The 13513-nt window shown below is 46.9% G+C and overlaps 1 protein-coding gene across 1 annotated transcript in view; it reads left to right on the top strand.

Moving 5' to 3' along the window:
- The window catches only part of LOC126278194 (digestive cysteine proteinase 1), a 73507-nt gene that overhangs the window by 43857 nt on the left and 16137 nt on the right, over positions 1-13513 (top strand). The window contains exon 9 of the mRNA XM_049978109.1: positions 9540-9671. Coding sequence (XP_049834066.1) covers positions 9540-9671 — 132 coding nt within the window. The remainder of the gene's footprint in view (positions 1-9539; positions 9672-13513) is intronic.

The raw sequence follows: 13513 nt of genomic DNA, 5'->3' as shown, positions 1-13513 counted from the left end.
GGCACTTGAGACAGGATGTGACTCACTCTGCTTTGCTGGCGCTTGAGACAGAATCTGGCCCACATGTGGCAGTCTTTCTTGCTGCTCGGCCACACATAGTGCTGAGACACCAGATGGAAGGTAGGTTCCACACCTGGATGGCAAAACTCGTAAATCAGTAGTAAAGGGTGAGGTTGACCTCATGAGACATCAAAACACTGATGCATCCAACAGCTGCAACTTCAGTTCTGATGCTGGGTCGTTGACATATATACTGAGCTTATTGTCTTCCTGTTGCACTTGGGCAAGTATGAAAAAAATATATTGGACTTGAGACACTGCTGACCCGAGACAGACAGTCTGCATTGACATTGTTAATTCTAGATATGCATCTAATGAACTAGGCCACAAATTTGAGATGATTAAATTGTCTAAGCGAGCTGTTGACACTGTTGTGCCTGAATGCAAATGTCAAGGGCTTGTGGTCCATATAGATAGTATAAAACTCACACCCCCCTGCGGGTTTGGGGGTAAGAATAGGCCGGCGGTATTCCTGCCTGTCATAAGAGGCGACTAAAAGGAGTCTCAAACGTTTCGGCCTTAATGTGATGGTTCCCTAAGGGGTTTGACCACTATCTTTCAAAATTTTCTGTTTGTGCGTACCATTTGGGGAAGGACACCTTACGTGGTTTATTGTATATTCATCGTGCCCTAAGATCTGGCCCACCCGATATTGTTATGGAGTTGGACTTCCATCGAGCTTCCGGCCACATCTGCTGCAGTGTGTTCCGGGTAGTGTACATTCCCTCCATAGTGCACTTCCATCTTTGCCCTCGTGATGTACATGGATATTTTGACACCCGACATCCAGCACGGTAACCAGTCCGTTGTGGTGGGGTTGTCATGTACCCTCTTGGTGGTAGCCTGCTGACTACTGATGCCTGAGCTGCTATGTCCCCACGTATGCCGAGGAGTAGATGCCTATCCCTCTGGGGCATCAGGACTCCTGGCAAAGGCCATCCTGCCAGGTGGTCTTTGCTGCGGCTGGGTGGCACCTGTGGGGAGAGCCCCTGGTTGGAGTGGGTGGCATCAGGGCGGATGACCTGCAATGAAGCTTGGTACATCATCTCTTGCTGGTGGGCCTCCACCAGCAATCTCTAAGCGATCGAGGTCTAACCTCAACGGGAAGAAATTTGATCAGAGATTGTTTCCCTCCCTGGCCACTCCATGGGAGGGACGTATGGCTAAAGAAGGCAGTGGAGATTATTCACCCCGGTACCTCGTGTGTATGTGAGTTGATGGGGAATCATTTATGTCGACCAAGCCCCAGTTTTTTGTGGAGCATTTAGAGGACAAGTTCAGGGATGTGGAGGGCTTGTCCAAAATGCGCTCTGGGTCGGTTCTCATCAAAACAGCATCCTCTGCCCAGTCACGGAAGTTGCTCAATTGTGAGAAGTTGGGGGATGTTTCTGTCACCATCACTCCCCATAAAAGTCTAAACATGGTCCAGGGTATAATATTCCACAGGGATCTTCTACTGCAGTCCGACAATGAACTACGCGCCAATCTAGAACGACAGGGTGTTCACTTTGTTCGGCGCGTCCATCGGGGTCCGAGGGATAATCAGGTAGCCACCGGTGCCTTCATCTTGGCCTTCGAAGGTGATGTTTTACCCGAAATGGTCAAGGTGATGGTTTACCGCTGTGATGTGAAGCCATATATCCCTCCTCCGATGCGGTGTTTTAAATGCTGGAAGTTTGGGCACATGTCATCCCGCTGTACTTCCGGCATCACATGTCGAGATTGTGGACGTCCTTCGCATCCCAATACTCCATGTGCTCCGCCTCCCATCTGTGTTAACTGCGAAGAACAGCTTTCCCCCTGCCCGCCGGACTGTAGGATCTTCCAGAAAGAACGGAAGATAATGGAATATAAAACCCTGGACCGCCTGACCTACTCAGAGGCTAGGTGGAAATATGAGAGGCTCCATCCTGTGCCAATGACGTCAACGTACTCCGCTGCTGCAACGACGGTTCTTCCATCTCCTGTGTCGTCCCGTACGGTTGGTTCTCTGATTGGTCAGAATCCAGCAGCCCCCTTGGTTGTGGGGGGCACTTCACACCTTGTTGCTCCTGCTCCATCTTCTTCAGGAGCAACACCCTCCCAACCATCGGGGACATCAGGTCCCCCTTCCCAGCCGGAGAAGAGTAAGACTTCTTCGGCTACTCTCGCCAGGAAGGGGTCCCTTGGGGACCTCCCTTCACAAGTTCCGACCAGTGGAAAAGCGGACACTCGCAAGTGGCTAAAACAACCACCAGCTCCTGGTCGTCGGGCCTCATGGTCGTCGTCCGTCCCTGAGACTGACCCAGTGAAGCCTGTGAAGCCTGAACCACCGAAGGCACAGCGAGAGAAACAGAAGAAGAAGAAGAAGAAGAAAGTCCTCAAGGCTAACGACATTGCGGTGGCACCCATCGCACCGCTTCCTACAAGCTCTGCATCTGAGGATGAGGTGGAGATTCTGGCGTCCACTGAGGACCTCAATCTCACCCGTCCCTCAGACGCCATGGAAAGCACTATCACAGGTGTTCAGTTGGAGGCAGCAGGTGACCCAGCGGCGTTATCTCCCTTCCCAGTACCGTCACGCCTTTCTCAGCCATGGACAACACCATCCTCCAGTGGAACTGCAGCGGTTTCTTCCACCATCTAGCTGAGCTCCGCCAACTTATCAGCCTTCACCCTTTCCTCTACATTGCTCTGCAGGAAACTTGGTTCCCAGCAATGCGAACCCCCGCCCTCCGTGGCTACTGGGGTTATTATAAGAACCGGGCTGCTTATGAAAGGGTGTCTGGTGGCGTCTGCATATATGTCCTGAACTCTCTTCACAGCGAGTCTGTACCTCTCCAAACACCTTTAGAGGCTGTCGCTGTTCGGGTGTGGACGCCACAGGCTGTTTCCGTCTGCAGTCTTTACCTTCCACCGGATGGTGATGTCGCGTAGCATGTCCTGGCTGCTCTGATAGCCCAATTGCCGCCACCTTTCCTGTTACTGGGCGACTTTAATGCCCATAACCATCTGTGGAGTGGGTCAGTGGCAACAGGTCGAGGCGCCATCGTTGAGCATTTATTGGCGCAGCTCAATCTTAAATGATGGCACCTTCACACACTTCAGTGTGTCGCATGGCACATACTCCGCCATTGACCTTTCCATCTGTAGCCCTAGCCTCTTACCGTCTGTCCAATGGAGAGTGCATGACGACCTGTGTGGTAGTGAACACTTTCCGATCTTTCTGTCACTGTCACTGCCACAGCGTCAGTCTTCTGGGTGCCCTAGCAGATGGGCTATGAATCAGGCTGACTGGGACTTGTTCTCCTCCACTGCCGCTATTGAGCCTCTCTCTAACTATGACATTGATGCAGTGGTTCAATCGGTCATCACCGGCATCGTTACTGCCGCCGAATCTGCCATTCCCCGTTCTTCTGGGTCCCCTCGGCGGCGGACTGTGCCTTGGTGGTCGCCTGAGATTGCTGAAGCGGTTAAAGCTCGCCGGCGGGCACTCCAGCATCACAAGCGACATCCCTCCCTCGAACACCTTATCGCCTTCAAACGGCTGCGTGCGTGAGCCCGCTGCATTATCCGCCAACGCAAGCAGGAGTGCTGCGAGTGGTATGTGTCCACCATTGGCCTCCATGTCACTCCATCGCAGGTCTGGACCAAGATTCGACGCCTCTATGGCTATCGGACCCCTGTCAGTGTCCCTGCGCTCTCACTGAATGGAGCGGTTTGTACTGACTCAGACGTCATTGCAAACCTCTTCGCAGAGCACTTTGCTCTGAATTCCACTTCTGCCAACTACCCCTTGTGCTTCCGCTCCACTAAAGAGCGGATAGAACGTCGGAGTCTTTCTTTTCGCACCCACCATCTTGAATTGTACAATGTTCCATTCAGTGAGTGGGAATTTCACAGTGCCCTCGCTGCTTGTCCTGATACCGCTCCTGGGGCAGATAGCATCCACTCTCAGATGCTGAAACACCTTTCAGTGGACTGCCAGCGATGCCTCCTCGACCTTTACAAACGTATTTGGGTTGAGGGTGAGTTTCCGTCGCAATGGCGGGAAAGTCTTGTCCCCATTCTGAAACCCTTTAGAGGTGGAGAGCTACCGTCCCATTAGCCTCACCAACGTTCTTTGCAAGTTGGTTGAACGGATGGTGAGCCGGCGCTTGAATTGGGTACTGGAGTCTCGGGGCCTTCTGGCTCCGTCTCAGGGTGGGTTCCGTAAAGGCCGCTCCGCCGCCGACAATCTGGTGAGCCTGGAGTCGGCCATCCGTACTGCCTTTGCCCGCCGTCAGCATCTGGTCGCTGTCTTTTTCGACATGCAGAAGGTGTATGATACGCTTCATGGATGGGGTCTTCGGGGCCCTCTGCCGATCTATATCCACAATTTTCTGTTGTATCGTACCTTCCGCGTGCACGTCGCGGCCTCATATAGTTCCTCCCAAGTCCAGGAGAACGGTGTGCCACAGGGTTCTGTTTTTAATAGCCATTAATGGGCTCACTGCGGCCGTGGGAAATTCTGTCTCCGCTTCCCTGTATGCTGACGACTTCTGCCTTTACTAAGCTCTATTGGCATTGAAGCTGCTGAACGTCAGCTACAGGGTGCAATCCGCAAGGTGCAGTCTTTGGCTGTAGCGCATGGTTTTCAGTTTTCGGCAGTCAAGACCTGCATTATGCATTTCAGCCGGCGACACACAGTTCACCCGGAGCCGCGGCTTTATCTTGACGGCGAGCTTCTTCCAGTGGTAGAGTCACATAGGTTTTTGGGGGTGGTTTTTGAAGCCCGGTTGACTTGGCTGCCTCATATTTGGCAGCTTAAACAGGCGTGTTGGCAGCATCTAAATGCTTTGCGATGCCTGAGCCACACCAGCTGGGGTGCCGACCAATCTACTCTCCTACTGCTTTACCAGGCGTTAATCCAGTCCCGTCTGGACTATGGGAGTCTGGATTATGGCTCAGCATCCCCATCTGTGTTGCGGGTGCTGGACCCAATACTACACAGCGGGATACGACTTGCCACTGGTGCCTTCAGGACCAGCCCTGTGGACAGCATACTAGTGGAGGCAGGTGTCCCTCCCCTGCGGTTACAACGCCAACGTTATGCTGCCCATGTTTTTAGCTTGCCTAGGCACCCCAACTATTGTCTCCTGTTCCTGTAATCGGTCGTCCATCTGCCAGAACGTCGGCCTCGGTCAGGTTGTACGATCGCGGTCCGAGTCAAAGAGCTTCTTTCCGGGCTTAGGGTTCTCACTGTTCCACCTCCTTTCCGGGCCACATTGCGTATACCCCCATGGTGTGTTCCTTGCCTTGCGTTCGGCTCGACTTGGCACAGGGCTCGAAGGACCTAGTCCCTCCAGAGGCCTTCCGCCGCCGCTTTTATTCCATTCTGGCCACGTATCAGGGCTCTGGCGTTGTATACACTGACGGTTCGATGGTTGCTGGTTGTGTTGGTTATGCGCTAACTCTAGGCAACCATTCTGAACAACGCTCCTTGCCAGATGGCTGCAGCGTTTACACTGCTGAGCTGGTCGCCATCTTTCGAGCCCTAGAGTATATACGCTCCTGCTCAGGTGAGTCCTTCATTATCTGTAGCGATTCCCTGAGCGGTTTACGAGCTCTCGATCAGTGTTTCCCTCGTTCTCGTCTGGTGATGGCTATCCAGGAGACCCTGCGTACTCTTGCGCGTTGCGGCCGCTCTGTGGTCTTCGTGTGGACCCCAGGCCATGTTGGGATACCCGGCAATGAGAATGTTGACCGCCTGGCGAAAGAGGCAACCAGTACACCATCTCTGGACATTGGCCTCCCAGAGACAGATTTGCGAGCATTCCTACGCAGCAAAATTCTGGACCTTTGGGACACTGAATGGCGCGCCCTGCCCTCCCGAAACAAACTTCGGGCCATCAAGGAGGCTACTGGTGTGTGGCGCTCCTTCTCGTGGGCCTCTCACAAGGAGTCTGTTGTCCTCTGCCGGCTGCGCATTGGGCACACATGGCTGACCCACGGCCACCTATTGCGACGTGAGGACCCACCTTTATGTCGCTGCGGCTCCGTTTTGACAGTGGTCCACATTGGACTGTCCACTTTTAGCTGTGCTCAGGCAGTCGTTCGCACTGCCTGACACGCTCCCTGCACTTTTAACAGATGACTCTGCTATGGCTGACAGTTTTAAGTTTTATTCGGTCAGGGGGTTTTTATCGTTTAATCTGAGTGTTTCTGTTTTATTTTATTGTATTTTGTTGATTCTGGCCTTTGGCCTACGATTTTAAACAGAGTTTTTAATGTGTTCTCGGTGGTTGGCCTTTTCTTTTTTTTTTAAAATCATCCCTATGGTCGGCCAACCACTGCCACACACTGTGGTTTTACTTTGTTTTGTCTGTTCTTTGTCTGAGTATTTCTTGTGCTGTGTCGTCTGCCGTCTTTCCTGTTGTTCGTTCTCTCTCTCTCTCTCTCTCTCTCTCTCTCTCTCTCTTTCTCTCTCTTTTTGAAAAAGGGTCCGATGACCGTAGTAGTCTTGTCCCTTTAATCCCACAAACCAACCAACCTATAAAACTCACACTTCAACTTGCAGATGAAAATATCTGACTGCCTGGTACACAGCCAGGAGCTCACGGTCATCTGTACTGTATTTCCTTTCTGAAGGAGACAGTTTGTGTGAGTAATATGCCAGTGGCTGGCAGGCTTTGTTCATCCACTGCTGGAGTGCAGCCTCAATAGCTGTCTGGCTTGTATCCACAACAGCAGCTAGTGGCGCATCAACCTTTGGGTGCAATAAACGCTCTGTGTCAGGCATGCTCTTCTTTGCAGCCTTGTAAGCGGAGCACATATCTTCCCATGCACAAGAAATTTGCCATTAACATTATCAGCCAACAATGCTGCCACCAAAGGTTCTTGTAGCTCTGTTGTATGGGAAACATATCTCCTGTAAAAATTAAGCACACCCAAGAAATGTTGCAATTTCTTGACTGAGACTGGTCTGGGTACCTGTAGCATTGCTTCTACCTTCTGTCAGAGAAAGGGAGCCTGCAGCTGAGATCTTATGACCAAGAAACTTCACTTCTGGGTGCCCAAAATCACACTTGACTGTGTTCAGTATAACTCCATATTGTTCTAGTTGTCCAAAAATTTAAAACGGGTGCTGACGATGTCATTTCAGATTGGCAGAGAACACCAGGAATGCAAAGCAGAATGGTAGGCCTATAGAATCTATAAATCTCTGCCCAGTTTGAGCTGCATTGCATAAGCCAAAAGTCATAAACATGCTCACGTATAAGCCAAAAGGCATGATTATCGCAGTCTTTGGTATGTCTTCTACAGCTACACATATCTGGGTGTAAGCTTTTGTGCAGTCCAAGACGGTGGAGATAGTGACAACATGTAGTGCGTAACTGAAGTCCCTTAACAGCAATACAGAATATCTGTCAGGAACTAGTAGAGAGTTAAGTGTGCGACAGTCACCGCATGGGCACTAGGCTCCACCTTTCTTTGGCATCAAGTGCAGTGCCGAGGACCATGGGCTCTTAGATGGCTGTGTTATGCCTTCCCATAACATCAAATATAATTCAGCCTTTGCAATTGCTAAATAGCCTGGGGCCAAATGTCTAGACCTGCATGCCAAAGGGGGTCCATCACGGTGCACTGTATTATGTGGTACGCGTTTCAGGGCACTGAGTGGCCTGCTCAGTAGTAACTCAGCAATGCAGTGTACTCACCACATGAAGCCTGTATCAACTTGGCACTGTAGACTGCTGTGCTGCAATGGAAGCCAGTGACAGTGAAGCTGGTGATGCTGCCTGCCTACCAGGCATTCATGACATCGGGTAGTAGCCAGTAGTGTGCCAGGTCTGCTCTTATGATGCCCTCTGTGATGTTCGCGAGGGTGAAATCTTGCAGTCCAAGGTTACCACCAACCACTGAATGCTGTATATTGCAGTTTAAGAGTTGTTTGCAGCTGTCAGATGGAATGCAGTTGACAGCCCGTAACAATGCAATGACATTCGAGGCAGGATGTATACATCTGACCCGGTAACTGTTAAGAATTTCATGTCTGAACATCTGTCAGTGAAAAACAGGCTCTTCGAGGATGTCTGGCAATCGGTTGCCTACTGCCAACCACTGACATGGTGATGAGCACCTCTTCGCCTGATCACCGAACCGGTGTTGGTACAAACACATCTGTGTGTCATTTGATTGAGTTGTATTGTCCTCTACTGTTTATAGCGCTTTCACGTGATGACAGTGTACTAGCTTGGGTACACAATATTTTGCTACAAGTGTGTCACTGCTCATACCATTGGTGTGGTTGTTACACAGTTATGATACCACGGCTTCATTGACCTGAGTGGGTACGATTGTGTCTTGAATGCAGTCAGCTAGCTTTGCTATGGCATCCAGCAGCATGTCCATCTGTGAGGCGACAGTTACCTTGATCTGTGATCTGTGGTGGCATGTGCCTACTCCATGATGTGCATACAAAGTTATCTGGCACTGTGCCTGTGTCAACTGCTGCACAGATGATGCAGGTGCTGTGATAGCTTCCTATCACTGATTTCTTTCTATGTTAGCACTTGCCTTATGTGATCTTCCTGGGAGGCAGCCACACATCGTATCAATTCTGTCTTGATCGTCATGTATGAATCCAGAACAAGTACTGTCGTAATGATGTTCTGTACCTTGGCTACAAGTCTGTGGTCCAATTGACTTACGATGAGGGCGGACTTAGTCACGTCAGCTGTTACTCCTGAGCAGCAGACACTTGCCTCTGCTTGCACAAACCAGAGGACGGATTGTCTGTCCAGAAAGGTAGCAAGCAACTGCTAATCTTGAAATGGGGCACTGTTTGACCATTGCACAATTCATAGAGACTCTGGCGCAGTACTGTTCCTCTCAATCACCCATGTAGTTAGTCAGTTTTATCCAAAATTCAAAGACGCAGGACAGGAAAAATGTATTGTTTATTTTTCACAGTGATAACAAACAGAGAAATTCCATACCACGGTGTCTGAGATTAGTCGAGTAGAACAACAACAACAGAGCATAAATTTAAATCTGAGAGTAAATGTGAGCATGGAGAAATGAATTGTATATACAACACAGCATTCCTGGTGGCCAGGCTTGGAAATACACAACAGTGATTCAATTGGTATGCACGTGTAACACCTTAGCATCACTGCACAATACTGCACTTCACGTGAACCTGTGAAGGTTGATGTGTAGGGAGCTACACTTTCATTTTATGTTTCGAATAATTTCAGATTTGCTGCCAACTGATTATGTATAGGCTTAAGATGATGATGATGATGATGATGATGATGATGATAATAAAGTCATGGTGGTAATTGTGAGCCATACCAGGATACTCAAGTTCATAAGAACACTCTTGACTAGAAGTCCAGCACACAGTTTTCGTTTAGTAGGAAGTGAATACGCTGCTGTGCAGCAAAGAACTCATTCCAGTTACAGTAGAGGTGATGAGCAACGTTTGGCTTTTAAATAACAATACTATGTTTCAGGCACTGATAGACTGTAGTTGGGGTTATGGCAACAATGGCTGCGATGGTGGTGAAGATTTCCGCTCCTACCAATGGATGATGAAACATGGTGGACTTCCTACGGAAGATGAATATGGGCCATATCTAGGCCAGGTAAATATTACCAGTCTTTCACTAAAAGATTTTTGTATTAATTGCAAATATTTTCAGATTTTTTCCTCGTTGTCTGTGCAGTTTGAAATATTGTAAAACAATAATAAGTGTTATAGTAAAAAACATGGTTTATAGCACTTTTGAAATATACAGCAGTTGTCTGAGCACAAGTAAAAACATCACTACACCTATGTGTAGCAAATGTGATAGCTAGGAATGGTTCGCCACTTCCCTCCATCCTCCCCACTCCCCAAATCACAGTATTATTTTAGTCCTCAGTTTCAAGACAAGAAATATGAAATATCCGGCAAGTAGTATTTTAGCTGTAATTATTTCCAAACGGTGTGACCAAACTACTTAGTGAGATTACAATCAAAGAGTGAGGATAGCAAAATACTAGGAAACTAATGTTTGTGTACATTTCAAAACATTAAATAGTGACTTGTCAGAGTACAACAGAACAGTTCTGAGAGGCATCTCTTGTCTGTGTACATAAACTGAAATCACCTGCTTGCTTCCGTATGTATATTTGTGCAAATCTCAGGAACTACTCTAAGGATTTTGATCCTGTTTTGACCAACAGATTCATGAGTAGGCTTGTGTAAATAATTTATAAATATTTTGTGGAAATCGTGAATTATTAAGCATTAAAGTACCTGCTGTTGTGGAAACAATGCCATTGCCACCTAGTGGTACAGCTCGAGAGAGGAGCAGCGACTCGGGAGCAGGGAATTTTGACTAACAATCGAACTCCAGTACGAATCTCTCCCCCCCCCCCCCCCCCCCCCCACCAACCCCCCCCCCCCCCCCCACACACACACACACACACTTTTGTCTTTTAATCTAACATTCATCTCTGTGATGTGGAGATTTAACAGAAGTGAAATGAGGTTAAATCCCACATTACTCTGTAGGTATCCTTTTTCTTAATTGGATAACTGATTACAGGCATTCAAGTTGCCAAAGTGACATCCAGTTTATTGCAATTGTTTCAAAGCTGTGTGGTTTCAGTTGACTGAGACTGCAGCCGTGTGTGTGTGTGTGTGTGTGTGTGTGTGTGTGTGTGTGTGTGTGTGTGTGTGTGTGTGTGTTCATTGTTAATGAAGGCCCTTTAATCGTGAGAGTCTTTTTGTTGTTCCTATCTGCGACTCAGCATCTCCGCTGTTAGTGAGTTGCAACTTTACTTTTCATAATATTGTTTCAGAACAGTTACATAGTGGAAAAAGAATGCAAATCCAAAATCTGTGGTTTTATATTTTTTATGCAAAAAGTAAAACGTTTTCTGAAAAACTACTTCAGCATAGGATGCACCTTTGCTTCATTTACACAAAATAACAATTTGCCAGCAGTGTAGCAGATAACTCAACTTTCAGCTTCCTGCTTTCCTTGAATCAAACATGGATGTGAATAAGATTCCTTGCACGATAGGGCAAAAAAATCTGTCACAAATGGTCCACAACAAAGAACTGCAGCCATGAGTCTTAACAATGAATCGGTGGGTACTAAGCTTTACTAGAAGGGTGCTGTCATCAAGTGTTTTCTTTTTTGTTTTATTTTCTTTGTGGCCTTCAAACCTGGTCCTCTCAGCCAGCCTCAGATACATGATGTGCTACAAATAAAAAAAAAATATAGGCTATCTAGTCACATGCTTGCACCAATTATCCACATGGAATATTTATGTAGATAGTAAATTAATTAATTACATCATGATCTGCTCAGAGCCATTTGATTTGAAGTCTACAGAAAAATCAACACTTCCCCCCCTCCCAAAAAAGGGAGGAGAGAGGGAGAGGGAGAGACAGAGAGAGACCACACCAAGGGGGAAGACATCATAACAAACCAAAATGTACCTTGAAAAAGGCCTTATTATGGAAGCTGCTTTGTTCATTTAACAATTTATGTGCATTTCTTTTATTTTTTTCCTCCAAGCACTAAATGTATTCTGGCAGCATCCTTTAGAAGCCTACTAACAGGTATCAAGGTATCGGTGGATGTAAAACACTATGATTAGTTTCTCCTTATTAACTGCGTACTGGCTGTTAGTGACATAGTCTCATTGTGGGTTGATACTCTAGACTAATTGACAGATGCTACTGAAAAGTTGAATGCATTTCAGGATTGAATAAACTCTATAGATGGGAAAGGAAAAGAACAAAAAAACAGCATTGATCGTTCTTTCCGTAAGAATAAAACAGAAGTAGTCTTTCATACTGAGATTCAACTTCAACCCAAAATTCGGCATAAACAAAAATAAATACTCAGTCATGTGAGCATAAAATAAAATGTGGTGCCTGGTGAAAATTTTAAGTTTGTCAGGCAGGCAGCTCCTTTGTGTCCGCTCTGAAGAACACTGTAACATAGATAGTAATAAAACTGCTTTTGGTTCAAGTAGCATACACTAGACATCATTAATATGTAATCATTCTCTTAAAGGATGCCTTTCTGATACTCTTAAAGATCTTGAAATGTTGTCTAAAAACAAAAATGTCCAAAGTGTTCTATTCTGTTTTTCTTTCTTTTAAATATGTCATGTAATGTTGACATGCTAAGAAGTTGAAAATCAGTAATACCATTTATGTGATCTGAGGCTCAAATACAGTTAACAGAACATCATTTTAAAGGTGATTACTGTTTTCTCCTAAGACCGCAGGCCTAGACTGTTTATACTTTAATTTTCCATGGGTCAGTTTATAAAGCAACTTCAGTGTGGAATACATTAACTATTTGAGTGTTCATTAGGGCTAAACATGGGTCCAGACATTTATTCAGTTCGCATGGCTCCTGCCATAGTGACTTAGTGGAGGTTGAGCTTCATTCCTCTGCTAAATACTTTCGTAACTCAGTGTTGCATTAAAACATGAACAAGGAATTCTTCATTAAAATTCTGCACTTGTTTAATTTTGAACATATAATTTCTGTTTGCTCTCTTTTCTTACACCACCATTCATATCCTTATTTTGCTGCCTTGTGGCCTCAGCACTTTTTGGTGGGTTCCTCCAAAGTTCAAAATTCTTGCAAAGCTACAACATGTTCTTTACTTTCTACAACATCTCCACTTTTGTATAGCAGCACAAAGTTAAAATACTTTTTCTTCTAGTAATAGTGGAATTTATTCTCTCTGTGTTCAAGCTAGAATGGCCATTCACATTTCTCATCATTGCACCTTTTCCTATAAACTGCGCAGTAAATCCAGACATGGTGAAATTCACAATCAGTTTAGTTTGTAGAACTGCTGATATATCTTTAGTTTTGAGCCAAGTAGGGGGTATCAAGTTATAAATGCAGTTGCAAGGAATCTACACCTGCATCTATACTCTGCAAAGCCACCTTAAGTAATGTGGTGGAGGGTGCTCGTATATCGCTGCTGCTCCCCCCTTTTCCTGTTCCAGCCACCACCCTCCTACTCCCAAGGGGCTCACAGCTCTCTTATGAGATCGTGTGTGGTGCACATGGGGTTCTGAGCTATTGCAGCCCTTGCTTCCTTACCAAGCTCCATTCCCTTCCGCGTGCTCCTTCCTCTCTCTTCTCGCTCCTTACCCTCTGCTCCCTCCTTCCCATCTCTCGGAGTTGTTGCTTATGTTGGCATGGCTATCCTTGTGGTTTTGGCTGTCTCATATGCTTTTTTTCCCTTTTTTCTGGCATTTTTGGTCCCCCTTTGGGTGTGATCTCCACTTCTAAATTTTGTCTCCGTAGTATGAGCTAGCCAGGGAAGAACACCTTGCTTAATGTCTCTGGTGTGTGACCTCACCACCTCTTCCATCTTTTCCTCAATGCTGCTGTTCTTCAAAGCTATATAGCCAGCACGGTAGTGTCTGCGTGGTGGGCTCATTATGTACCCTTTT

Source organism: Schistocerca gregaria, chromosome 6, assembly GCF_023897955.1.
Source record: "Schistocerca gregaria isolate iqSchGreg1 chromosome 6, iqSchGreg1.2, whole genome shotgun sequence".
In the NCBI taxonomy this organism is placed as follows: domain Eukaryota; kingdom Metazoa; phylum Arthropoda; class Insecta; order Orthoptera; family Acrididae; genus Schistocerca; species Schistocerca gregaria.
The sequence above is the reverse complement of the archived record's forward strand: the minus strand, read 5'-3'. Positions and strand labels throughout refer to the sequence as shown.